We start from the raw sequence: 26,698 nt of genomic DNA, 5'->3' as shown, positions 1-26,698 counted from the left end.
CAGAGTGGTGGCCCCCCTCGGGACCTGATATCTTGTCAGGGGCCCTCACTGGACACCCTGGCCCAGCACAGAGGATTCTTGGGCCAAGTTGGAAAACTACTTGCAAGTGCAGTGCTCTCCAGCAGCCTATATAAATCTGGAGGAAAGGGGTCATTGAGACCTGGGAAACTGCAACCAAAGGCACTAACTCCGTTCTTAGAAAAGCCTCTAGAATTAAGTCATTACCTGTTAATTAACACGAGCTGGGCAGAGATTTTAGTTGATGGTATGACTGTGTGCATGCTGGCCCTTGAGAGGCAAAGGAAGCACACACACATCTATGTTCACATGCACCTCAGGCCCCTCCTGCTCTAACTCACCCTCAGGTCTCTGCAGCCCTGTGGACAGAGCCCGAGCTCCTCCATCGGACACACAAGGTCCTCTGTCACCACCCCTGTTCACCTCTCCATCACTCTCCCCATCACTCCATCACTGAGCCATTTGAAACTCTCACCTCCAGGCTTTTCTTATGCTGTTCCTCTCCTTGGGACACCCTTCCCCTCCTTTTGCACCTGGATAACTCTTACCCACCTTCTCCCTGGAGGCCTCCCCACCCGGTATTAAATCCTCTCCTCTGAGTTCCCATTTATTTTCCTCCAGGGGATTCATCATGGCGTTTTGTAACTCGGGTTCAAAGACTGGCCCCCAGAGTCTAGATGGCGAGCTTCTCCAGGGCAGGACGAGGCAGAGCACAGAGCAGGCGCGTGGTGGTAAATGAATGAACACACACAAGCACAGCTGCATGCGCTCAGAGGCTGCTCTGAGCTGGCCCTTGTGCCAGCCTGGGCCCCTGGAGATGGTGCAGGAACCACCGCACAGGAGGACTTCGTCAGGGCCCTCTGTTATCCCAGCAGGAGGAGGCATCCCAGCCTGCTGGCCTGCTATCTCTTCTTGGAGACACGGGCAAGCGCAGTCGGGAGGGTGATGGCTCTCTCCAGTCCCCGCCCCCCACCCAACTCCCTTACCAGATCCTCCAGCCCCTTATGCTCTCAGGCCCACCTCTAGGCTGATGACCCCCATCTCCTGTCTCAAGAGCCCCAGACTCCCACATCTCTAGCCCCCTGGGGCCCTCTGGCAGGCACCTCCCTACTCAGCACACCTGAAACCAACTCACACCTTCCTCCCTCGTGCTGCCAGGGCTTGTACTCATGTCCGCACAATGAACGCAGGCGGGAGAGTGGAGCACCAACCTGAGCTCCTCCTCTAACCCCACATGTAACAGGCTTCCCATCCCTTTCTGTCGACTGTCTCTCCTGAATACCTCTCAGATCCAATCATTTCTGTAGCTGCAGATGTGCCAGTTTGATTGGTTGCCCAGTTTCCCCATGTTAAAGAATCCTTCAGTGTGGGAAGTGAAGGTGTGAATAGGGAGGACATTTATGCCTCCCACAAAGGAGGGGGGGCAACCCCCGTCAACCTGGGTGGGGGGAACCCAAGACAGGCCTGGTCAGTGGGATGCCCTGCTACAGCTTTGGCCCTGGAGCGAGAGCACAGAGGCTGAGGACCCCAGTGTGGTGTCTGGATAGTCTGCTATCTGGAGAAGCAGGTCTAGGTTCCCTGCTTCTAGGCCCCTGGGGTCCTGGGATCCTGCCTGTCCTCAAAGCCTGCTCCTCTTTCCTTAGACAAATGGTCTGTGGTCACAGGGCCTGCCAATAAATTCTAGGGGGTGGGGAGGGAGGGGATACAGGGCTCATTATGGCCAGAGCTGGTTTCTGCTGCTTATAAGTTAGAAACTTAGCAGGCAGCTGCTTCTCTCCCTTCTGCCACCACCCAGATCCAGGCTTCATTGCCCACGCTAGTGCCCTTTCTCACCTCCTCCATGATGTCATTCTGGTCCCCTCCTCCACCCTAGGTCCTGGCTGACAGATGCTCCCTCTACTAGGCCCCATCACCCCCGAGCACCCCTCAAGGCACGTATCACGCTGTTGCCCTCTTCTTTTTAAGATCTGCAGAGTCCACTAGGCTATGAGCTCCTTGGGCAAGGGGCCGAGTCTGCCCCAAGTAACAGACTGACCCGTGAAGTCTGTAGAGAGAGGCCACTTGCTATAGAAGTCAGCTCCCACTGAGTGATCGGGGTCAAGTCACTTAACTTCTCTAAGCCTCAGTTTCCTCATCTGTAAAGTGAGAATAATGACAGCTACCTCAGAGGGCTGCTGTACGGACAGACTAAGAATATAACATAGACTATAAGACACAGGTGAGGTTCCTTCATTGCCAGTATTTACTTGGCCCTGGCTTTTCTCAAAGAACATTAGCAAAGTTATTTGTGAAAACAAGGTCTATGGCTTTGTTCAGTGACTCTGTATCATTATCAATCATTCGTACAGCCTTCCTCCAGCAATCAACTTGTGTGACTCTCATCAGGCCTCATAAAGATTTGATATCCAGACACAACTGGCCCCAACACACAGCTGGCTGCTCTTCTTCCTTTCCCAGACAATAAGAATTCTACAATTCAACAACTTGCCTTCTTTGCCTTGGCTTCCAGGAAGCTGCAGTAAATATAGGGTTCAATCGCAGTAACTAAGTGAGCTTAGGTTTTTCACATATTTATGTCCTTTTCTCTATGTCAGTTTAACTGCATATAGATCTTTTGTAGTAAATACCTGTGAATTCTTAATGAAAGACAAGAACTCAATGATCAGGAATAAAATGGACTAGAACAGAATGGGACATAGTAGAACATCACAGCAGGATTTTCCAGTGTTTCCTCCACTCATTCCTCTTCACAGAGGATGAAACTGAAGTCTAGAGAAGGGGAGGGGGAGGCAAGGCCTGGACTGCACCTCAAGTGCTCCCAGCCTCTGCAGGCCTTGCTTTTGGGCTGCCTTGTCCACCAGGCACAGCATACACAGTACATAGAGTCCACAATACTTTTAGGAACCCTTGAAAATGTTTGAATTTAATTTATAATTAGAAGAAAAAAGGAACTTTTAGGTCAAAGAAAATGTTTTAATACCTAAAATTAATATGTTGTCTTTAAACCAATGCTGTCATAAAATGTAATTTTTAGGATTTTTTATGGAGGAAGAGGCTGAAGCCAAAAGTGCTGGCGTCAGCAAATGTCATGATGAGGCCCTGCTCGCTTTACCCATCTCACCAATGAGTCCCGGAAGCTTCTACTTTCCACCTGCTGGCTTCCAGGGAACCCAGGCCTCCTCCACACTTCCCTCTCTGACAGGATCCAAAGGGAGCGTTTTCATGAAGATTCTAGTGGGAAGTGGGGCCTTGCCAGGTGAATCTAATTTATACCCAGTAGTAAGCACCTCAGAGAGCTCCTGAAAGGCCGAAACCACCTCCTGGCTGCGGGGTGGAGGCGTTTCCCCTGGCTGAGTTTGCCAACCAGTTGTCAGGACAAACCTTCCTGGGTTCACAGCGTGGAGACAATGAAAGGGCTGGCACTTGGAAGGCACGAGCCGCGAACTTCCTGACAGAGGTGTTGACTGCGGGCCGCAGACCCTCTGTTCTGCTTGGCTCAGGACCACACCTCGTCTTCCCCAGCTCACGAGCTGGGCTCACTGCGGGGGCCACAGCAGGAGCAGAGCTGGCCTGACAAATACCACCATCCCACCTGGGGTACAAGCAGCAATGGAACACAGAGGAGAGGGGCGGCAGGGGGATAGCCTGCCCTGGGCATCACCGCTGACACGCCGTGTGACCCCGGGCATTACCGCGGACGCACCGTGTGGCCCTGGGCACCCTTCACTGGTCACCCTGCCTCACCAGGTCCCAGTGTCCTCACTGAGAAGATGGGGCAATGGTTGTGAGGATGACATGGGATGACGGGCAGTAAACAACCTCCAGCAGATGAAGCAGGATTATCATTCCCACTAAACAGAAAGAAATTGAGACCAGAACAAGGAAATAGTTTGCCTAGCCAGCATCATGGTGAATAAGGGATCAGAACTGGATTCCAGAAGCCTTGAAGGTAGGGTTCAGTTCTTCCTGAGGAGCGGTTATGCCTTCAGTCTTCCCTGGATTCGAATCCCAACTCCAACTCTTACTGGCTGTGGTACCTCCCCACATTCTCTCTCCTGCCCCGTGTACATAGTCATGGGCCGCAGAGGCCTCCATCCCGACCTGGTTCTCTCACCCGGTCTCAGGGATGGAGCCCCAGGTAGCTGCCCCCGAACCCCTCCCTTCCTCTGACCCCTGCACGCCTCCCCTAACCTGTGAGGTCACTGTCTCCCTGCACAAGAAGCCAGGGAAGTGGGGCAAAGGATGCCTTGGGCTCGTGGTGTTAATTCTGGATAAAGCAAACCCCACCCCCGAACAGTGTAGGTTAAGTGCAAGGATCCATGCAAAGTCCAGATTACATGGGATTGTTTTCGAGGAGTCACAGGAACTAATTAAGTTGTCTTGACAGGCATTCTCTGGGCTGAGCTCAATGAAAACAGGGAGTGATCAGCTCATGAGCAATTACAGAAAAACATGCTGACACAGAGGACATCCTGGAGCAGTGGGTGGCCGGGGATTGGAACCCCAGCACTTAACTTCTCTGAGCCTCAGTCTCCTCATCTATAAAATGGGACAGTAATGCCAACATCGAAAGATTCACTGAGAAAACAAAGGGCTTAATCTGCTATCTGGAGAAGAGCACATACCTAAAAAAATGCCACTTTCCCTCCTTCCTCACACTTTAAAGTAGCTGCTTTGGGGTAGTTTAATCATTTCCTCTGCTGCATTCTTGGCTATAATAGTCCTTTTGTTGTCAATTAATGCAAAATTGTACTCTTACTCTATCTCTGTGCCCATGGTCATAAAAACAGGATCTGTGGAGACTGAATTAACGATAAACAGCTGCAGCAGCAGCAGCAGCTAATTACAGAGCTTCTACTCTGTGGAGGGCTTGATTGTAAATTTCTCTCCAAGCGTGGGAATGTGGACAAGAACTCCTCCTCTCTAGGCCTCAGTTTCCAAATCCACAAACAGGATTGAGCCAGATGGTTTCCAAGCTGATAGTTCCTAAGCTCTTGTCTGGGTCTGACATTCCATGAGCTGGAGAACTTGGGGTGCAGACTCTCCTTTACCCTCATATTGCAGATTAAGGAGGGAGGGAAATCAAGGCAGGGATGGGGTAGGAGGAGTGAACTAACACTGTACACCGGGTGCTTGGCTGGGCCCCTTGGGCACACTACCCATCTAGCCTATCCCAGAAATGCCCCTCAGACAGCAACCCATGCAGTCCTCACCACGGCCCTGTGAGTTTGCTGCAAAAACCTTCATTTTACAAGACAAGACTCCTGATTCTCAGCCTGGGCCCTTCCCAGCACACTCCATCACTTCTGCCCATCACTGAGTCCGGCTCTCCCCCTTTTCACTCAATCACATTCATTCAGGAAACAGTTGTCAATCACATACTGTTCAAGACCCTGGAAATGTAACAGGGAACAAAACATAAAAGGATCTAGACTTTATGGAGCTTACGGTTGAGTGGAGGGAACAGATAAGAGACAAACACACAGTGTTGGGTAGTATGAGGGGCAGAGAGTGGATGAAGATATTACATTGGACAGGTGGTCAGGGAAGGCCTCCTGGAGGAGGTGACATGGACCTCCATGAAAGCTCTCCATGGGCCTGAGTGAAGGGAGGTGGGGCTGGAGCAAGAGAATTCTGGATGGAGGGAAGAGCTATGCAGAGCCTGAGGTGGGAATGAAGCTGGCATGTGTGAGGAACAGCCAGGAGCCAGTGTGGCTGGAGCAGAGCAAGAGAGGAGTATGGAAGGAACTGAGGTCAGAGAGCTCAGCAGAGGCCCACACCTGCCCCTTCCTTGTCTTTCACCTCTTTCCTCCTCCCCTAGGGCCCCGCCAGGAATGTGGAAAGGTAACTGTCTGAGTTCAAAGGATCTTAGGGATTCTGGAGTCCTTTCATTTTATGGATGAGAAAATGGAGGCCCCATAGGGTCTGGTGACTCTCCCAGAGCCATAAGGCAGTCTGATGCAGAGCTGGGGAGGGAACCGAGCGCTGAGCCCTGGCCCACGCTGTCTCTACCCAGACTGTGGGAGTCAGGGTCAGGAAACCTAAGGGCTTGGGACTGATCAAAGTCCTTGTCACACACATGAAGAAACTGAGGCCCAAGTCCAGGTGGCTGCGTGTGCATGAAGAAGGGGTGGGGGTGGGTAGAGGAGCTGCAGACTCTTCTTGGTGCACACCCGTGTGGGCCTTTGCACAAGCCAGGCTTCCTCTGGGCCTAACACCCACGGCAATCAATCATCGTGCTTTTCTAATGCACGTAAGGAGCTGTGATGTCTGAAACCCACCGCTGATTACAGCCTCCCTGGAGCCTGCTGGACAGTGCTGCCTGAACCCGATCCTGCTGGGAGGGAAGGTAATTCTGACACGTGTGGACTGCACAAGCTGCCAGCCATCTCCTCTGCGTGACCTCCAGGGGGGTTGCCTCCCTACCCTGGGCCTCGAGTCCCCATTTGTCAAAAGGTGCTGCAGGGCTTGGGAGCAGCATCAGATGAGATTCCCTGGAAGGTTCTTCCCCAGTGTGAACACAACACAAGCCAGCGTTCTCCAGAATTTGGGAGGCAGTGTTGGTACAGGTGGAGGCAATGCAAGTCAGCTCTCAACACGGGGCCTGGCACATAGTAGGTACTCAGCAGACTTTGCGGCTCTGCACAGCAGGACGAGCACTGCACTGGAAGGCAAGGGACCTGAGCTTTGGTTCTTTTGCTCCGTGATCTCAATAAGCCAAACCCTCTCTATGTGCCTCAGTTCCCACAGCAGCAAACAGCAAAAGTGCAAACACAGGCATTCGGACTTGTGGCCTCCACGAGGCCACCTCCTCTGGTCCTGGATGCCTGGGGAGAAGCAATGGGAGCAGTCAGTGGGGGGTGGGATCTTGGGGAAGTATTGGAGGCACAGCAGACTCATTTTTCTTCCTGGGGCCAAACTCTCTTGACTTCCTATTGCTATCATGTTCCTTGGCAACTAAACCTGGTCAGAAATGACCCCATAGGCCAAACTGACTCCCCAAATGAGGGATTCATCAGCAGATTCTGGGGAGCACAGACTTGTTAAATAGAGGAGCAGAAGGCAGCTGTGGGCAGTGGGAAGATGACTGAGCATGGAGCCAGGGACAGGAGGTGGAGTCCCAGATGTGACACCCAGCCAGGTAGCTTCCCCTCCGTGGATTTCAGCGAGCCCATTATAAAACAGGGATCCTGCCACTGCCCTGTGCATTCCCTGAGCGAAGGAACTACACCCATCAAAACTGCACCCCAGGGCCTGGTCATGCCCTGGGAAGCTACAAATGTTACTTTCAGCTCGAAAACCCTACACTTTCTGGCTCAGTACAACAAAGAGGCTGGCTCATGGAACATTAGCTGAATGCTCACAGGGCACTTGCTGTCCTCCATGCCCAGCAGAGACCAATATCCCCAAGAAACACACAGCCCAGGAGTACCACTCTCTCTGCTCTCCAAGGCTCATGCTCCCAACGTGGCAGACTTATCAAGGGAGGCTTGAGGGGTACGTGCAGGAGGCAAGAGCAGGCTGCCCTCCATCAGGCGGCCACCTCCCAGCTGTTTGGAAATGGCCACTTGCAAGGCCATGAGTCTCAGTGATGGACTCTCATTTTATCATTACCCACGTCAGAAGAATGCATCTTGAGGGGGCAGCACTGCACAAGTCAGCGCTGTAATCACTTACAGACCACGGAGGCCCCAGTCCTGGCAGTGGAGGAAGATTTATTGTGGGGATGGACGGAAAACAAAGAACAGTTGTGCAAACTTTACGGAGCCACATTATGGGAAATGCCTTTCCCATTTCCCACTGGTAAATGTGCTGGATGCTGTTTCCAAAGGGGGACTGAGCCCCGGTACCCAATCAGGTACAGACACTGCGCTCAGCATGGCTCGCTGGGCTGAGCTGGCCTGGCCCGTGGTGCCCAGGCCTTGGCTGGCAGCCAGGTGCTGCTGTCTGCTCTGGTGGACCCGGGAAGAAGGCTCCTTCCTGGGCCTCTGCGTCCTCATCTGCCTACTGCTGCTCCCCCTTGCACGCACCCACCACAGGACCAACATTCTAAATGTTAATGCTGATCGTGTCACTCTCCTGCTCAGAACCCTTCCACCATTCTCTCCCTTGCCCTCAGAACAGAGTCCAAGCTCTTCATACTGGACTTCAAGGCCCTATAAGGTTCAATTCCAACTGCCATTTCTACTCCCAGCCCCCATGCACGGAACACACTCCAAGCACAAGAGGCTTCCTATGCTCCCCTCAAGGGCCAAGACTGTCTCATCTTTTATATGCTGTTCCCTTTCCTTGAAATGCCTTTCCTCATGGTCTGCACCTGGAAAGCTCCTACCCTCCCTTCAAAGCCCAGCTCTCATGACATCCTGGGGGAAGCCTTCTCCCTCCTCTGTGCCTCTGCAGCATTTGGTTAATTCCTTCGGCACCAGACCATTCCTCATTTGATGCTGCACCTCCTGCTTCTAGCATCAAACCTGGCACAGTATGGGTGTCAATAAAGCTGTGTTGAAAAGGTGGCAGAAGTGAGGGGGGAGACAGCACAGCTGAGCCCAAGGCACTCTCCCGAGGGAGGGGAGCAGGTAAGCTGAGTGTCCCGGGTCTTGGAGGTGACTGAGGCCATAGCGCTGGTGTGGCCCATCACCCCTTTAACGGATGAGGTCAGCCACTGCAGCAGGCCAAGTGAGGTGCATGAAGTTGGCTCAGATAACCCATCTGCCATCCTGTGGAGACAGAGCCTATTAACGCTCAATCATGAAGTTTACCATTTCCAGGATGTCCCTCTCAGAAAACATGTTCTGGACACTTTCTTCAAGTCACTGTTGATTTTATCTGACTTTCTCAGTCCAATAAGAGAATCATTTCAATTCCATTTACATTAAATTCAAAAGCTTTCTCTCCTTTTATTATTTTAAATTCAATTCAGAGGGCTGTGTTTTTTTTATCCTTAATTTTTTTCATATTCCATAAAGCAGTGTGGAGTTCACAAAACTTGGCCAGTGTTCCTGTACCCTCAAGTTTGGTGCTCCCAGGAATTCTCATCTCTATGAGAGCTTGGGTTTGATGACTCAAAAAAAAAAAAAAGGAACAAGGGCTCCTGTTTTCAAGCATGGAGTATTTTGCCAGGTATGAGGTAAGTGCTCCACATACATGATCTCATTTAATTCTCACAACACTCTCCCTTCTACACAGACAGGAAACTGAGGCTCAAAGAGACCACGTGACTTGTTTGAGGTCTCACGGCTGGTTAAGGGTCAGAGCAGAGATTTGAACCCCAACAGTTATCCTATACCTTTAGCCATTGGTCCACCCTGGCTCACCAAACTCTGGCTCAGAATTCAAATAAGATGGAGGGCGGGGAGCCAGGGATGGAGATGAGGTAGGGATGGGGAAGTGAATGGGAGTAGGAGGGATGGGGGATAGAGGTGGAAGGGCGAGGGGGGATGTATGGGGGCACTGTGAAGCAGAGAAGGAGGAAGCTAGAAGAGCTGCAGACAGAGGCCTAAAGGCCAAGCACTGCATTTGGGGAGCATGTGGCTAAAAGGTTCTGTGCCCGATGGGAAACCCATCTGGGAGGGACACGCCTATGAGGGTGATTGTGTACTCTGGGGCCGGGTTACAGGCTGGAGCACTGGACTGGGAGATGGGGACTCAACTTGATCCCCTCTGCAGAGCTCTCTGCAGTTTGTGGACCACAGGTATCCACCCCTCACAGAGACTCTTCTGGGGTGAGCATCAGAAGCCCTATTTTATAGATACATTAACGGAGGCTCAGGAGTGAAATGACTTGTCCAAGGTGGCACAGTCAGTGAGCAGCAGAGCTGGGATGAGTCTCCAGCTCCACCTGTCTCCTTCCTCTCCTCTTTCCCAGGCAAGCCTTTTCCATCTGTGGCCTCAGTTTCCCCCTCTGTACAGTGGTGAGAGGGGGCCCTCAGGGCTCTGAGTTGAATGCAAAGCTGGAGTTCCCAGAAAGCCCCTCCTTATGAAGGTCCCTGAGTTTGATTTTTTAAAACTGGGGGAGATAGGAAGGCACCCAGTGTAAGCCAAGATCTGTAGAGCTGGAACCTTGGCTTCAAGAGGGGAAAGGGCATTAGCATCTGCTGAGCACCCAAGGAACACAGAGTGCTAGGCATTAATCCCATTTCACAGTTCAGGAAACTGAGGCTCAGCATAGCCAAGTGACCCATCCAAGGTCACATCCATGGCAGAGCTGGGACTTACAACAGCCTTTTCTGTTCCTTTGGGGATGCTCATGACTGCATGGCCCCTATGCTTTTTAGACCCTCCCTCTTCTCCTTTCCTAATGCAAACTGCCCAGAGCAGTCAGACCATTTGTTGTGCACTCACTGTGTGCCAGGCAGTACGCAACATCTCATGTATAGTACCTCATCGAAGCCTCACAACAGTTCTATTCCCTCCACTTTACAGGTAAGAAAACAGAGGCTTACAGAAATCAAGTTACTTGCACACCAATCATAGGCTGCTAGGTAGAAAAGCCAGGTTTCGAATTAAGGCTTTCTTGCAGGAAAACTTCAAGCACCAGATGAGGGATGGATGTGACCATCTTTAATGTCCCTCCATTCTTGTAACTTTATGGGAAATTGCTCTGGAGGGCAGTGTCTGGGCAACGTCACACAGTGTTGGAGCAGAGAGAGTAGATGGCCACTAGGGCAAAGCCTCTGTACTAGGGAGCAGACTCAACTCCTCTGCCTCCAAGGCCAGGCCAGGTGCCAAAGAGCATGTGGTCCCCAAGACACTCAGCCATACCAGGAGCACTGTTATAAATGGGGCGACATGTGCTGGGAGAGCAGGACACACGGAGAAAAGGGGTGCCGAGGAGGGGACACTGGACTGGGTTGTGCGGGATGGTTAGGAGTTTGCTGGGTTGGGAAAGGCATTCCAGGCAGAGGTATCAGCAAAAGCCAAGGCCCAGAGGAGGGACTTCAGTAAGGGTTGTTAACGAGGGCATATCTGGATGCAAACTAGATGGCTGCCTTTGCTCAAAAAGGTTTTCCTCCCGACCCCCACCCCTAGAATGAGATGAGGCTCAGGCCCCTGTTTCCAAAGTGGGTGGGCTTGACCTGGTTGGGGCAGCTTGGCCTCTATGGGCTCATGTACAGCAGGCTCCTCCAGGGCAAGGGGTTTAAAACCATATTCAATTTTGCAGCCTTTTAATCTTACCAGAAACCCCAGCCTCCAGAAACGGAGACTGTTTTCAGGTGACTTATTTATTTTTAAAAAGGTAAAATGTCTTATTCTTCATCCCATGAGTGTTCTCTCCTCTCATATAGGACAAAAGACCCATCATGTCAGCAGGGCAGGGACCTGCAGGCTCTCAAGATGATGGGGCACTGGCTTGGGAAAAGTAGTTAAATGCAGACGTCTATCTGCTTCCCTGCTCCATCAGGGCTCCACAGGGCCAGGCTGGCTTTGATTCCCTTCTGTGACCCCACGGCCCACCAGGGCCTGGCACACAGGAGGCGCTCGGTGTCAGCTTGCCCAATAAGTTTCAGATCTGGGTATTCTCTCGACATTTGCAAGCAGACTGATGATTCTCTGCCTGGGAGGTGGCTTGGGGTCATGGTTAGCACACAGTCCTTGGAGTCAGGCTGAGACCTGGGTTCAAATTTGACCCCATGATGCACTTGGGGCCTGAACTTGGGCAGGAACTGGACTATCCTTTCCCCATCTGTAAAATGGGGATAATTTCAGTCCCCAGGAATGTTCTGAGTGCTGAGATCACACATGTGTGGAAGCCCTCAATACTGAAAAACACCCAATGAGTATTTCAATAACGTTCCTGTCCCCCTTGACTGACTCAAGGCTCAAATCCTCAGCTCCTGGCTTCCCTCCCTCCCTCCACCATCCAGCAATAAGATGGCAAGATTCAAGGGCAGAATCCTTCCCACGGCGCTAGAAGTCTCACATCACATCATCTTTGTCTCCGGACCCCCGACTCCTGGCACACAGGAGAGGCTGCTGCCCCTCCAGGGAGGCAAGTGTCTCAAGGGGAGGATGAGGGTCACTTTCCCACAGTCTAACTTCCCCACTTTTGGCTACTGGCCCCCCGCCCACTGAAGCTGCCCCATTTGCTGTGCCATCCTAGACCCCCATCCTCTCAGGACCTGTCTTCCCCATGCCCTCTCCCTACGTGATGAGGATGGACTGGTAAAGCCACCAGCTCAGACATCTCGAACTCCCAGATAATTCCCTGGGATGAGCCTGAGATGTTGAGATGAGTCAGGGGTGTCAGCTAGCCTGGGAATGTGCCCAACCCACCAGGCTGGTCTCAGGACATGGGGGCCGGAAGGAGCAGATGCCCTGGGACCCCACACACTGTGATGTGAGACGCACAGAGGACTCTACTCTGCTGAATAGAGAAGCTGGGCAAAGGCGGGTGGTAGAGGGCAGTGTGGCCTGTGGAATGGTCCAGGCAGCTGTGCCTGGTGATACAGGGCAGGCCATTGCGTCTCTGAATGTCAGTTTCTTCTTCTGTAAAATGGGCATGGTAATCCCTGGCTGGAGAGAGACTGTCTCAGAATATATTAGGTCTCTTCTCCCTCAGGACTTCCCATAAGATGCTATCCCGGACCCCCTGTCAAGCCTCTCTCTGAGGTATATCCCTGGTCCCAGGTCCAGTGGCACCTAGGAAAGACTGGGCAGGGTGAGGGATGGGGACCAATGGTCAGTGCGGCTGCAGCTGCCAGAGGGACCCGGGCAGGATGTTAGGTCCAGCCTCAAGGCTCCAGCTGTGCATCAGAACTTGGAGGGCAGGGACTAGAGCCTCCTCCCTGTGCCTCTGCCCTGGCTCTCCCTTCTTACCCCAAACAGCCACTGTCTGGCACCGAGCAGGGACTCTGCATCGCTGGCAGACACCTGACCACAAGGCCACCAGCACATGTGACAGCTCTGCCCACCTCACCAACAGCAGAGGCTGCAGCAGTTAGCTGACCTCAAGTCCAGGTTCCACTCCTGACAGGTTCTTTTGAGCCTCAGGTTCCTCATTTGTAAACTAGCTGTCAAAGATCCTGTCCTAACTCCTAGGGCTAATGTATGAATCTCCTAAGACCATCAGTGTGAAGAGTGTGATTGGGGAAGATGAGAATTAACTAAGCAGTTCCCTATGTCATCTCTTTTAATCCTAATAACGACAGTCCTAAAAGGTAGGTACTATTATCACCCCGTTTTACAGTTGAGTATGCTATGGTTCAGAAAGGTTAAGTCACCTGCCTGAGGTCACACAGCTGGTAAGTGGCAGGGCCTGAGGTCGGTGTGACTCCAGACTTGGGCTTTCACCTGCCTTTTACACCTTCATGCTGAGCTCACAGCTTTGGTCAAGCTCTTCACAAAAGTCAGGGGTTGTTGTCATGATTATTTCATAAAACCCAAGGTTATAAGAAGTTTTCCTCTTTCTCCTCTGCCTGTGTTTTTCTCAATGTGGACAAATGCAAACTCAGAGTCTGCTAATTTCTGCAGTCTCAGACAATCAGAATTCCAACCGTCTGAGAGAGCCAACCTAAGAAAGCAAGAAAGTAATCTTTTCAAAGTTAACGTCTTCGAGGCGTCGCGTCAGTATTTGGGTTGGACGTAACCTTGCTATCGTAACACAGATGAAACCCCAAATATAATAAGGCTAAGACAACTCCGACAACGTAAGAAACATAACAGGATATTGCAAAGAGATTAGGGAGCTTCCGCTGGACGGCGTGGAAGGGCTGTGGAAAGGGCAGGGTAGGGGGCGGGCGGTGCACCCTGTGGGCCAGTGAGGCGAGTCCTGGGTCCCCGCCTGAGCCTGAGGATGAACGGCCTGGACAGAGGGGAGCTGGGCTCCTCCAGGCACCTCTAGGCCCGCCCGGTGCGGAAGCAGAGGCTCCACAGGCTAAATGTGAACCAGCTGCGAGGATGGGAGTGTTACAGTTGGACGGGGCGGGGAAGGCTTACCTCATGAAAGAACTGTGGAAACGGCTGCTGGAAAGATAATAAAAGGATTAACTGCTATTTTAGTGGGCCATTTACTCTGCAATCAAAGTGTCTCATCTATTTCCTGTTCTCCAGAGGCTCCGGGTCCAAAATTCCTTTGTCTATTACAGCACATGGTAGCAGAGGCCTGTCATGAGAAATTAATAATTTTACAGGGAAGGGAGATTGTATTTATCTGGGGTGCGGGTTAGGGCCCGCCCCTTCCCCTGGGTTACCTACTGCACCAGCCTTGCAGGAAGGGGGAGCACCCCCACTGCGGACAAGGCGGAGCTCAGAGCTCTCTGCTACCATCTCCAGAGGATGGCACCCGGCAGGGCTGGTACCTGGACCCCAGAGAATAATCAGTTTAACAGGAGAAGATATACACAAACAAGAGCATCACGGCTTAGAAAGATGTGAGTTCAACTTCCACTCCAACGGTTACTAGCCGTGTAACCCTGGGCAAGTTATTTTTATTGTTGTTATCAATACTATTATTACTATCATGATTATTAGCCTCTATTATTGTTGTTATGGTTTGTCTCTAACTAGCTGTGTGGCCTGGGGTAAATTATGCCGTCTCTCTGAGCCTCAGTTTCCTCATCTGTAAAATGGGGACTAATAGTATCTGCCCCATAGGGTTGTTGTGAAGACCACATGGAGTATGAGGACAATGGGCTTAGAATAGCCCCCGCATACGGTCAGCACTCAGGAGCTGCTTGCTGGTGTTATTACCATAATCCTAACCCCCCTAAGAGGCAAGATGAAGTGTTCTCACAGCAGCAGGTGGAAGGCCAGCTGGACCCTACTGACCCCCAATGTGGGGTCTGTTTCTTCGTCTATAAAAACCCTTGGTTTTACAGGACTCTTGTAAAGATTAAACGCAGCCATGGGTAAGTACAGACATGGCTTGAACATCACCTCCTGTATGAAGCCCTTTTAGATCTCTCCTCCCTGGGCCGATGCAAACTCCATCCCAGACCCCGTCACTCATCTCCACACCCATCTCCCACGCATCTCTGACTGTGAGTGCCCTCAGGCAAAGATCTTGGCAGGTCCAGGTCTGTCTCCAGAGCCAGGTGTAAGCCAGTGTTCTGTGGAATCTGCTGAACAAAAAGAGATTCTGGCAGGCTGGCCCCAGAGAAGAAACCCTGCAGAGAGGTCCTGAGACTGCTCTGAGTGATCTGAGCCTCTGTGACCCACTCACTGGGCATCAATTTCCCAACGTGGAAAATGGACAGGGAAGGCCTAGATCATCTCCAAGGTCCCTCGTGTCTAACACAGAAACTCCTGGATGCCGCGATTCTACACGGGAGCCTGAGTGCGAGAAGGCCACTGACCACGCCACACCAGGGTTCAGGCCAGGCAGCCTCTTCGAGGACCCTGCGTACACCACTGGGCTCACCCCAGGAGAGAAGACATGAAGGAGAACTGTAGCCCGGCAGCTGTCAACTGCAGGATTTCAGAGAGAGACAGGACTGTCTGTGGTCCAGGAGCCTTACCCTGCGATGTCCGCTGGGCATCTCCTTCCAGGCAGGGGCGTGCCCTCCCACAAGGCACATGTCACAACACCCCAAAGGAATGGGGGTGTCGCCAGGAATCGGCCCAGCCACCAGTTCTGCCTCCAGCACACTCTCGGTCCAAAGACACACGATACAGTCAGCTTCTCAGCCTGCTCACTCCAGCCCCTCCCCACAACCTCAGCATGCCAACCCTGACCCTCCCTTGTCTGCAAAGTGAATTCCTTCTCATCCTCAAGACCCAGCCTCCTCAAAGCTGAATAAGCTGGTTCAGTGGGTACCCAGCTCACAGCTCCACAAGGAGATGTGCCCCAAGGGCAAACATCTGGTCCCAGGAGGATGGAGTTTATGCCGCTGGTTGCCCCTCCCTGGTCCTGCAAATGCTGCCCTGCACTTTGAGCAGGGACAGAGGTGCACCTCTCCCCAAGCTGCACCCATTCCCAGACTGAGTTCTCCATGAGGCAGGGCCCAGTGACAGCACACAAGTGTTGGAAGAACTCAACTTTGGCTACGACACTGGCCCTGAAGACCAGACACACTGCTTCCTTCCTCTGCCGTACCCAAGCCCCAGCAGCTGGGAAGACGGAGCTGGGCCTTCGTGGCTCCATCAGCCCTTCCAACCCCAGGCAGGCGCCTGTCCCGGTGGGCTGGCTGGGCCCTGTGGGTAGGCACAGTGGCCTGGCTAAAGATATCAGGGACTAAGACTAAATTTCTAACCTCTGATACGGATTTCCACCACAGTGAGAGCAGAACATGCAAATGACCACTTAGAAGGGCTGGAGGCCTGGGTGCCTATATTGTGTGTGTGTGTGTGTGTGTGTGTGTGTGTGTGTGTGTGTGTGTCTCCCTGGAAAGCTTAGTTTCAACCTCAGCCAGAACACTGCAGGTGCTATCCAGGCCCTTATCTGCTAACCCTTGGCCTTACCCCAAAGCCTACCCTGGGTACCCACAGCTCTCAAGCCAAATGCCTGTGAGCACCTGGTGCTCCCTGGAGGAATCAAGCCTGTGGCTGCTCCAGGAGGCCCCAGAGTCTCCCTGGGAAGGACGCCAGGTGAAGAGCCAGTGCTGGGGGAGAGAGTACTCTCCATGACTCACCTGGCCATCGGCAGGTGTGACACTGAGCCTTTGTATGTAAGAGAGAAGGCTGGCCGAGCTGCTTTGACCTCAGAGCACGTGTGTCACCACCTGAACGAGTGTGTGTGACACCAGGCCATGGAGGGTGGAGGATGGGGTACCTGGCCCTCTGCCAAGGTTCCCAGTGACAGAGCACTGACCACTGTGACCTGTGGCCACATCCCAGCCAGCCCCCAGGGTGAGGAGCCTAGGCGGGGCTCTCCCAGGGCAGTGAGGTGGGTGCTGCTCTGCTGGGGGTGGCGGGGGCACAGCCCGGCGGCCGTGGGAACTCACCATGCACTTGTTGGGCTTCTCGCCCGAGTGCACCCTCATGTGGATGAGCAGCTTGTAGCGGGCATTGAAGGGCTTGTAGCGGCGCACGCACCCCGCCCAGAAGCAGGTGAAGTCCTCGCCCTTGCGCTGGTCGATGTGGCTCTTCTCAATGTGCCGCACCAGCTCCTCCTGCTGCTCGTAGGCTGCACAGCAGTCCACCCAACGGCACGCCTGCCGCCCAGCCACGCCCCTGCCCGCCAGGCCCAGCCCCAGGCCTCCAAGGCCCGGGCCAGGCGGCAGCTGAGACAGGGGGTAGGGGGGTGGCAGGCCCTGCTGGTGAGGCCCGAAGAGCTCTGAGAACTCGTCCGCGGGCTCCTGCTTCAGGAAGCCGGCCTTCCGGCAGGCTTCAAGTTGCAAACTGCCCTCGTGGCTCTCGGTGGACGCAGGGCTGGGCCGGGCCCTCTTGTGAGGGCCCCCCGGGTCTCCCGGCAGAGGGGGGCTCCGGAGTCCATTTACGCAGGTGACCAGAGCTGTCTGGGAGGAGCGGATGATGGAGGTGATGTCGGAGGAGGCACAGGGCGAGGCGGAGGCTGAGGATGCGGGGGGCAGGCCCAAGAGGCAGCAGCGCTTCAGGCCACCCTCGGGCAGGTGGGCCTCAGGTGGGGGGCCCAGGCTAGAGCTGGGTTCACTGCCCAGAAGGTAGCAGGAAGGTGCGGGGTTGGCGAGGCCTCGGCCCGAGAGGTCCAGGTCTGTGTGCAGGCCCGTGGCTGGCGGGGCCCGGCAGTGGGCAGACAGGGGTGCGCGAGCTTCCGTCATGGCCCGGTAGTCAGGCAGGGACTCCTGCTTGATGTGCTGTGTGGCTGGGAGGCCTCCGTTCACATAGGTGGCCTGGGGCCTGGGTGACCTGGAAGACAGTGCACAGGGGTCATGAGAGGGTGGGCACTCCACAGTGGGGAGGTCCAGGCAGGGGACGGTGGGGAGCCTGAGGACCGAGGGGCGGAGAAGCCAAGAGCAAGAGAGGGAGGCTGAGGGCTGGCAGCAGAAAGACCAGGACTGGTTGCCCGGTCAGCAGGGAAGAATGTGGAGGGAGAAGGGGAGAGAGAGGAAGAGGAGGGGGCTGGGAAGAGGTTCAAGAGACATGAATGTGCCCAGGAGGATGCCAGAAAGGAGCACATTTCATCCTTTTATTAACTCCAGCCCACCCTCTCCAGCCCAAGTGCTATCCGTCCTGCCACTGAGGCCTCCCCGGGTCTGCCCTGTCCTCCTCCCGTGACCTTCTAGTGACTTCTGGAGGAAGAAGGCTGAGGATGGCTCTTTGAGGGACACCAGGTCCAGTTTGTTTTAAATTCTGCTTACTTGTCCCTTAAATCTCTCTTAATTCTTGTAATCTTTCTTAATTTCTAAAAATGTGATGTTTTGCCCCAAGCAATCTGTTCTTTCCACTGTGAACGTCAGCGGGTGGGGTTTGAATCACAATCACAGTGAGGGGTCATCCTAGGAAAAACTGAGGAAAAGTTTCTTGGGGGGAATGTGCAGAATTTCAAGGTCATGAATGTACAAAATGAAGCTGGAGGCAGGCAGGCCAGGTGGGGCAGCAAGAGACCTGGGTTAACATCTCTTAACCCTCAGGTCTCAGCCACTCGCAGCTCAGTGAACCTTACTTAGCAACGTGGTCTGGGCCTCTCCCTGTAGCCCAGCTACAGGAGAATGGTTCTCCTGAGGGTGAGGACGGTGATGGGCAGGACCCAGCTGGCCAAGATGCTATCATCATCACACATGTGGTACATGCATTCCTAGAAGGGGTCTCTCCCAAATGTGGGACAAATAAGTGCAGGAAGAGATATCAGGGCCTGCCGGTCATCAGAGGACTCTGGGAAGGGAAGAGACCAGCAAGGTGACAGTGGGCTCAGGGTCCGAGAAGCCCCAGGAGCTGGCTGGGCAGAACAGGAGGCCTGCTTATGTGCCCAAAGTCTGACTAGGATACCCCACGTGCCCTCATACCTGTCCCCATCCGAGCCTCAGTCTTCTCACCTGTGAAATAAGGACTAACCCTCCCTACCTCAGAGGGAGGCTGCCAGGATCAAGGGAGGAAACAGATGCCGTGACAGCCCTCTGGGAAGAGGACAGCAGGGTGAATGGTGCAATCAGCACTGCCATCATGAACACTGCCGTCCTGGGGCTCTTTGCAGCTGGGGGTTGTGGTGCCATCACCTGTCCCTCTGCTTCCCAGCATGGCCCTGTAGCCCCAGCCCCTCCCTCTCGGGCTCCCTGCAGCTGTGGCATCCTCCGCTCCAGCCCTGAGGTGGAAGGGAGGGGACAGGACAGGGGAGAAGGAAAGTCAGAGCCCGGAGCCCTCCCAGAGCACCGGCTCCAACCCCATCGCTACCAAGAGGGCACAGGGCTCACCGCAGTCACAAGCAGCAAACCAGCAGCAGGGCTGGGACCAGAACCCAGGCTCCCCTTCTCCCTCCCAGGTGTAGAGTTCTCCTGTGTAGACCTAACCTGAAGTGCTCCCTGGATAGGAGGTTGGGGGAGGGGCTCTTCTTCTGTTTGGTTCTCAACTACACTTGAACAATTCTCTGCCTCACTCACCAGAGACCTCTCTTCCCTCCCAGGAACTCTGCTGTCCAGAGCATGGTCACCAGGTGGAATCAGAAGGAGCAAATACATACCCCCCCCGTCTCCAGGGCTGGGGATCCTGGGCCCACCACTGCCAGCAGAAAGCTCCGAGGGGCTTAAAGATCGGATTTGAAGCTGTGACTTTGTGAAGCTTAAAAAAAAATAAGTGCACAGCTGTTCCTTGCGTGGTCATGATCCTGGGCCTGGCAGAGGTGGGCACGGATGGGGAAGGGCAGCCAGGCAAGCATCTGTTTGAAGCTGCTTTAAAAACAGCTCCAGCTTAAAGCAACCAACACCAGAAGAGAACAGCTGTGGTGTTCTGTGACTGAAGTTACCCGAATAATCAACAGCAAAACCTCGAATGGCATCCGGCAGGGACGGGGCAGCTCAGGCCTTAGGGTTTCCGGCTCCGAATGCCAGCTAAGGCAGCCCCGCCCCTTGCCCTCAGTGTCCCTGTGGGGCCGGGCAGTGGTCCTGGTCCTGCTCTGCCATTGAGCCCTGTACACCCCAGGCAAATCCCATCACATCTCTAGAAATTGAGAGTGTGGTCCCTAGAAAAAGTGGACAACTCCAGGCACTTTCCCAGGGGCCGTCTCATGAATCCTAACAGCGTAACGGTGCATGGTAGCTGAAGGCATGGCCAAGTTCTTCAAGGGAGAGACTACTATCTGTTTGACACTTTTGAAAACTAAAGCAACTTGCCCAAGCCCTCAGAGGCAGGCAGCGATAGAGCAGGAATGTGAACCTGGATCTGTTTGAATCAGAGGGAGCCGCATGAACGGAGAGACCCCAAACACAAGGCAATCTGGCGGGAGGGAGAAGGCATAGAATCCAACTGGGTATGGAATAGGGGCTGGGGCCCTCTTTTTCCTTAGGAAAATGAGGGAGTTTGGGAGAGCCAGATCAGCAGCAGAGGTGGCAGCAACTCAGACTGATGCTGGCATAGGGTTCTGGGTACAGACTCTCCTGTGCCCTGTCAAATGACATTCAAAACGACAAATGATGTTTCTGATCGTCCAGGGTTCATCACTAAAGCATGCGTGAACCCTGAGCTGGGTCTTCCCTCCCCAACCTCTCCCCTCATCCTCTGAATCTTTTTCTTCTTCTGAAATGACTGATTCTCTGTAAAGTCAGCTCAGCTTCTGCAACAGGGAAACACACCTCAATAAAGCCACTCCTGTCTCTCATGGGTCCTTGCAATGCTGAGGTCCAGAGCCTAGACCAGGCGGCCATCCATGTGCTACTGGGCTCCGGCTGGTCTCTGGCCCTCCTGGCCTCAGTTTCCCTGTGTGTCCCACGAGCCAGGCAGACCAGGTGAGGTCTGGAGGCCCTAGATCTGCGGCTTCCAGCTACCGTCCACAGAAGGCAGCTGATGCATGGGGTCGGAGCACATACCTGCTGGGGTGGGGGAAATGCAGCAGCCTCTCACAGGCTGAGGGGTGGCCCCGGGGTGGTGGGCTTCCTGCAGGGAGAAACAGGCCCTGGCGGCAGGGGGGGCCAGGGCCTTCAGCAAGGTCCAGGTCCAGTAGACTCTTCTCCGAGCCCGGAGTGCAGTGGCCGTAGCTCCCGTTCACTATGCAGAGAGAGACAGGAAAAGGAGACAAAGTGAGTGGGGATGGCCTGCAGAGGGCAGTCACTGGGGTACCAGGTGGGACAGAGTGCCCTTGAGAAACACTAACTGAACCCTTGCTGCATTCCAGGCACTGGGAACACCTATTAATTCCCATAATCACCAGCAGGATCAATAATAAAATCCCCAGTTCTCAGATGCAGATGCTGAGCTCCAGTGGGTAATTGATCTTTACACAAACACAGAGCACTTACAACATACCAGACACTCTCCGGGTGCAGGAAACATGGTGAGCTAGACACACACTCCTGCCTCTTGGAGCTTACAAGCTATGATCCTGGCGCTCATTTGACAAGATGCAAGGCCATGGCTGGGGCTGGCTGCCCAGCAGGCCAGGCAAGCATCACTAACATCTGTAGGTCAAGGAGGAGGTGCTCACTAAACAGAATGTGTTCTTCTTATCACTGAAGCTGAATCCACATTGTTTTCCAAATTGCATTACCCCCATAGAAGCACAGTATACAGTTATTCACGCCTCTGTATCCTCCACGGTTCTTTGACAGCCTAACTATCATATGCCCTGCCGTGCCCCACTCCTGGGAATTTTAGGAAGACAAACTGAGGCAGACATGCCTCAATTAGTCTTGAAATCTATATAAAGCCCTTGAAAGCCCTTAAAAACTATATAAAGTATAACAAAAATGTTAGACATGGTTGTTATAAGCCACTTGCCCTCTCTGGGCCTCAGTTTTCTCGTCTATAGTGTGAGGAGGGTTAATCTGAAGACTATCTTCTCGGGCTTTCTGCCCAGTCACTTGGCAGGGTTATGCTAAGGAGGAAAGGGCTTTGGGGCCTGATGGGCCCAGTGTGAGCCCCTACTGCCCCCAAGCAAGTCTGTGACTCGGACAGGTCCCTTCCAGAGGCTGAGTCCCCCTGTGTCAAATGGGGATAGCCACACCAGTTCTCCAGAGATGCTGTGAGGTGTTGAGAGCTGAGGTGCAGAGCCCTAGCCAAGTGCGGGTCCCTAGTAGGTGGTGCACCTGGAGTGGAAAGTGCTCGTATTGTCAAAGAGCACTTTGAAGAGTATAAAGTGTCTGACAGATGCAATAAAACATTATTAACAGGCCCAAGGACTGTCCAGGGACTGTCAACACTGAGCGAGATAAACCATTAAGATGAGAAAAGAGCTGACACCAGTACACGGTCAGCCCTGAAGCTAAGCAGGATGTGCAGGCCCTGACTCCACTGCCTCACTGGGGCCTCCTGCAGCCCTCATAGGGAGAGATCAGTATTATGCCCATTGTACAGAGGAGACAGCAGAGGCTCAGGAAGGCTAAACTACTCACCCAAGATCACACACAGCTAGTAAGAGTCTGGGCTGGATCTCTGGCTCAGGTCCATCAGACCCAAACCCATGTCTTAATCACTATGTAATAAAAAGTGGCCTCTTAGGAAGACAGAAGTCCAACCTCATCCTCAAGGATCCGGCTCCCCCAACCCTAATTCTAGCTTTACCCCGCCCCCAGGCAGCCCCTTCACAGAAGGTCAGACGCTCAGTGCTTACTCGCCACGTGCCCAAAGCTCCGAACAGGCACTGGGCATTCACCTGCCGAGCACTTTACAGTTTGCAGATGAGAATGCCATGCTCTCAAGGTCCCAGGGCAGGTGACAAGTCTCCAGACAAGTACTTCCTCAGAAGTGGACCTCTGGTCCCCTTCCCAGGCCAAGCACTGGGCCAATGTCCTGCTGTGAGGAACACTCACTCCTGCTGGTTTGGGCTGCTGCTTGGCCAGCCCCTCACAAGCTTATTTTTTAATAACTTGGTTGTTTTTTAATTAAAAAGAAATCCCTGGTAACAAATGTGAATGGCCTGAGTTAATGAGAGCCGGCTGCCGCTCATTTAACTCCTCCTCTGCAAGGCGGTCTCTGCCTTTTCCAAATTGTTTCTGCTTGTGATTTTATTGTCCCATTGAGGCAAACCCTGGGACTGGGCCTGAGAAAACTGTGGATGATTTTATGACTGTTAATAGCATTTGGCGCAAAGAGAGCTTCATCACCACATGGGGCTGTTCTGCCAGGGTCTTTCTTCCAGCGTCTTTGGGTCAGGGACATGGTTCCAAGCTTCTTTCAAGGACCCACGAGGCCCGTTGGGGACCTCTGGCTTACCTACCCCTCCTTCCCATAGGAGGATGTACGGAGAGATGGAAGGCGGGGCCCCAGAAAGGCGCCAGGGAGCCCAGCATGTATCAAGCCCTATTCATCAGCCCTTTCTATTTGATCAACAGGAACATTTGATTCCTTTACGTGTCCATCCCTGTGAGGTGGGCTCATTACAGCCACTTTCCAGATGAGAAAAGTTGAAGTTTGGAGAGATTAGGTGCCTTCCACCAGGCTCTGGAGTCTGTAAGACGCGGGGCCACAATTCAGACTCAGATCTCTCACACTTCAGAGCTCAAGTCCTGTCCTGCTGCCTCTCAGCCAAATGCTGAACGACTGGGGACCCCCAAACAGGCATCCCCAACTTTGACTCCAATAAGATCATGTTGGGGAGCCTTCGGGGAAGTCAACGTGCAACCATTACAATGACTGCTAAACTTCAATCTTTGCAACAGCTCTGCCAGGTGGTAAGACCACTCCATCTCAGATGAGCCTACGAAGGCTCAGAGAAATTCAGTGCATTACCCAAGGTCAAACAGGGAGTAAGGGGCTCAGCTGGGATGCAAACTCATCACCTCCGGGGGAAGAAACAGTCATTCCCAGACAAACAGTTGGGGACTATTGGCTTCTTTTCCACTGGATACAGTAAGAAGTTTTCCTACAATATATAAACACACAGCTTTGGGAAGGAGTCCCTCAGGTCACAGTTTGGCACTGCTCGGGGATCCAAGCCCGTTCAAGCCTTTGTCTTATGTGACTCTCACAGCACCCTGATGAAAGCATTGCCCTCCCCGCCTCACAGAGGGAAGGACATGAGCACCAGAGTTGGCAAGTGGCCACCCAAGGTCACATGGCAATTGCTGGCATAGCTGAGTCCAAACCCACGTCTCCCCAAACCCATGCTGGACTCTGCTCCAGGCCACCTGCTTTCTCAAAGCCTGGAAATTAAACCAGAAGCTTTGTCCCAGCGGTGCTGTCACCACTGGAGAGATGTGGCTACAGTCACTCTTCAACCCTGGGCCCTCCCACTGCCTTCCTGCCCATTGACATCTTGCCTCTCTGTCCCCAAGGGTATCACAGGACCCACCCTGGCTTACTCTCTATCTCCAGGGAGCAGGGATGGTGTCTTTCTCTGGGAAGGCAGGGGAATGAGAGGGGCATGTCAGCCCCACTGCCCTGAGGCAGGCTGGGGGGTGCCCTGAAAAGGGACTGGCACCCAGCAGCCATGCCTCCCTCTGTGCCACAGGGGGCCACGAGCAGACCCTGGACCTGACTCTCCCCACATACATCAAGCTCCTTTGGAGGCTTGGAGGATGAGAAGGTCCTCTGTTCATTTTTACAGATTGATGAGAAAACCTAGAATGTCAGGGCTGGGACTGAGTGACTATTTCATTAATAGATGAAGAAACTGGGGCTCAGAGAGGGAAAGACTGTGCTTTAATCACACAGCAAATCCATAGCAGAACCTGGACTGGCACCCCCAGGGCTAGGTAAGAGTTCGGTTTAGTTTCCTCTTCAAGCCTCAGTTTTCTCATTTGTAAAGTGGTGCTAACACCTACCTCACAAGGTTGTGGTGACAATTAAGTGAAATTACAAACACAAGGCATTTGGCATGGTGCCTATCTCACAGCAAGCACTCGAAAAGTTATGATGATCATAATGATAATTACTTCTTCTATTTATCCTCGAATTCAGGATGGGGCTGGGAGACAGGGCCTGTATGAGAAGTATTCTATCCCCAAGAAGGTCAGGTCTGGATGACCCTGAGGCCAGGCTCAAGAGGACAAGCCCCCAAGTCTCAGGGGTCACCAAATGCAGAACTGGGCAGCCTGAATGAGGTCACAGCCAGCAAATCCAAAGCAAATGGCTCCAGTTACACACCACAGAGCTTTGCAAATTACCGTAATGACTTGGCTATAAAGTGGTACCACATATAAGGTGACTCCCCACAGGAATTTTAATTTACACTGAAAACTGCCAAGTCTTCATGAGAGGGACAATGATGCATTCAGCATCTCGGGCCCAGATGCCGCCTCCTTGCTGTCCCAGAGGCAGCCATTGGCTGGGTCTAGGAAGGCCTACATGATGACTGCTCCTCATTCATGGACAAGCAGACTTTTAGTGCTCACCAGGTGCCAGGCTGGTGACAGGGTACTGCACTTTACAGTCAAAACATTTCATAGCCATCACCTATAAGCTTTGCTACAACCGTCAGAAATTGGCCAGACAGGCTCAGAGGGGGCAAGCAATTTACCCAAGCTCACATGGCAAGTGTAGGGCTCAGAGAGCAAACTTTCTCTGTAACAGGCAAGATAACACATATTTTAAGCTTTGCAGGCCATATATTCTCTGCCACAACTACTCAGCTCTGTTGTTGTAACATGAAAAGCAGCCATAGACAGCATGTAAACAGAAGATTGGGCTGTGTTCTAATAAAACTTTATTGAGAAAAAGAGCTCACTGGCTCTTGGGCTGTAACATGCTGACCCCAATCTAGTGCAGCAGTTAGAGGTGGGCTTTGCAGTTAGAAAGACTTTCCTGCAACTGTAAAACGAGGAGCATTTTATGGGTGTTGATGACATGAAAACCACTGTCGACTCTGACTGCAGGGCCAGCCCCTGGTGGCACCTGATAAATGGAGGTGCTATCAGCCTGGCTCAGGGGTCCCCACAGCCTGGGCTCACCCCCTATCTGGGCATTACCTCCCACTCCCACAGTGCTTTGCTGCTGCACTGTACACACCCCAGCCCTCCAGTCAGGGTGCCTGACACCTCCCAAATCTCTCTGGGCCCTCAGAGTTCAGCAGAAGTGCATCTCCTTCTGGAACGTTCCTTGGTCTCTCCCGCCCTCCCCCAAGCTTCCCCACCTCTGCATACAGCAGCCCCTGAGAATAGCTGCCTGTTAGGGTGCACCTAACCCAGCATCTGACATGTGGTTTCTTTCTTTCTTTCCTTCTTTCTTCCTTTTTTCCTTCCTCCTTCCTTTCTTTCTTCCCTTTCTTCCTTCCTTCCTTTGTTTTCTGTCTCTCTTTCTCTCCCTCCCTCCCTCCCCCTCCCTCCCTCCCTCTTTCTTCCTTCCTTCCTTCCTTCCTTCCTTTCTCTTTCTTTCTTTCTTCCCTTTCTTCCTTCCTTCCTTCATTTCTTCCTTCCTTTCTTTCCTTTCTCTCTCTCCCTCCCTCCCTCCCTCTTTCTTTCTCTTTCTTTCTTTCTTTCTTTCCTTCTTTCTTCCTTTCTTGCCTGCTTGCTGTGTTGGGTCTTCGTTGTTGTGCACGGCCTTTCTCTAGCTGTAGTGAGTGGGGGCTACTCTTTGTTGCAGTGCGCAGGCTTCTCGTTGCGGTGGCTTCTCTTGTTATGGAGCACAGGCTCTAGGCACATGGGCTTCAGTAGTTGTGGCACGAAGGCTCAGTAGTTGTGGCTCCTGGGCTCTAGAGCGCAGGCTCAGTAGTTGTGTCGCACGGGCTTAGTTGCTCTGTGGC

The 26,698-nt window shown here is 53.1% G+C and overlaps 1 protein-coding gene across 1 annotated transcript in view; it reads right to left on the bottom strand.

Moving 5' to 3' along the window:
- Window positions 1-17,781, bottom strand: part of GLIS1 (GLIS family zinc finger 1) — an 84,154-nt gene extending 66,373 nt beyond the window's left edge. Inside the window, exon 1 of the mRNA XM_033435472.2 lies at window positions 16,899-17,781. Within this exon, the coding sequence (XP_033291363.1) occupies window positions 16,899-17,693 (795 nt within the window). The 5' untranslated portion in view covers window positions 17,694-17,781. The remainder of the gene's footprint in view (window positions 1-16,898) is intronic.
- Window positions 17,782-26,698: the final 8,917 nt, after the last annotated feature.

Source organism: Orcinus orca, chromosome 1 (genome assembly GCF_937001465.1).
Source record: "Orcinus orca chromosome 1, mOrcOrc1.1, whole genome shotgun sequence".
Lineage (NCBI taxonomy): Eukaryota > Metazoa > Chordata > Mammalia > Artiodactyla > Delphinidae > Orcinus > Orcinus orca.
The sequence above is the reverse complement of the archived record's forward strand: the minus strand, read 5'-3'. Positions and strand labels throughout refer to the sequence as shown.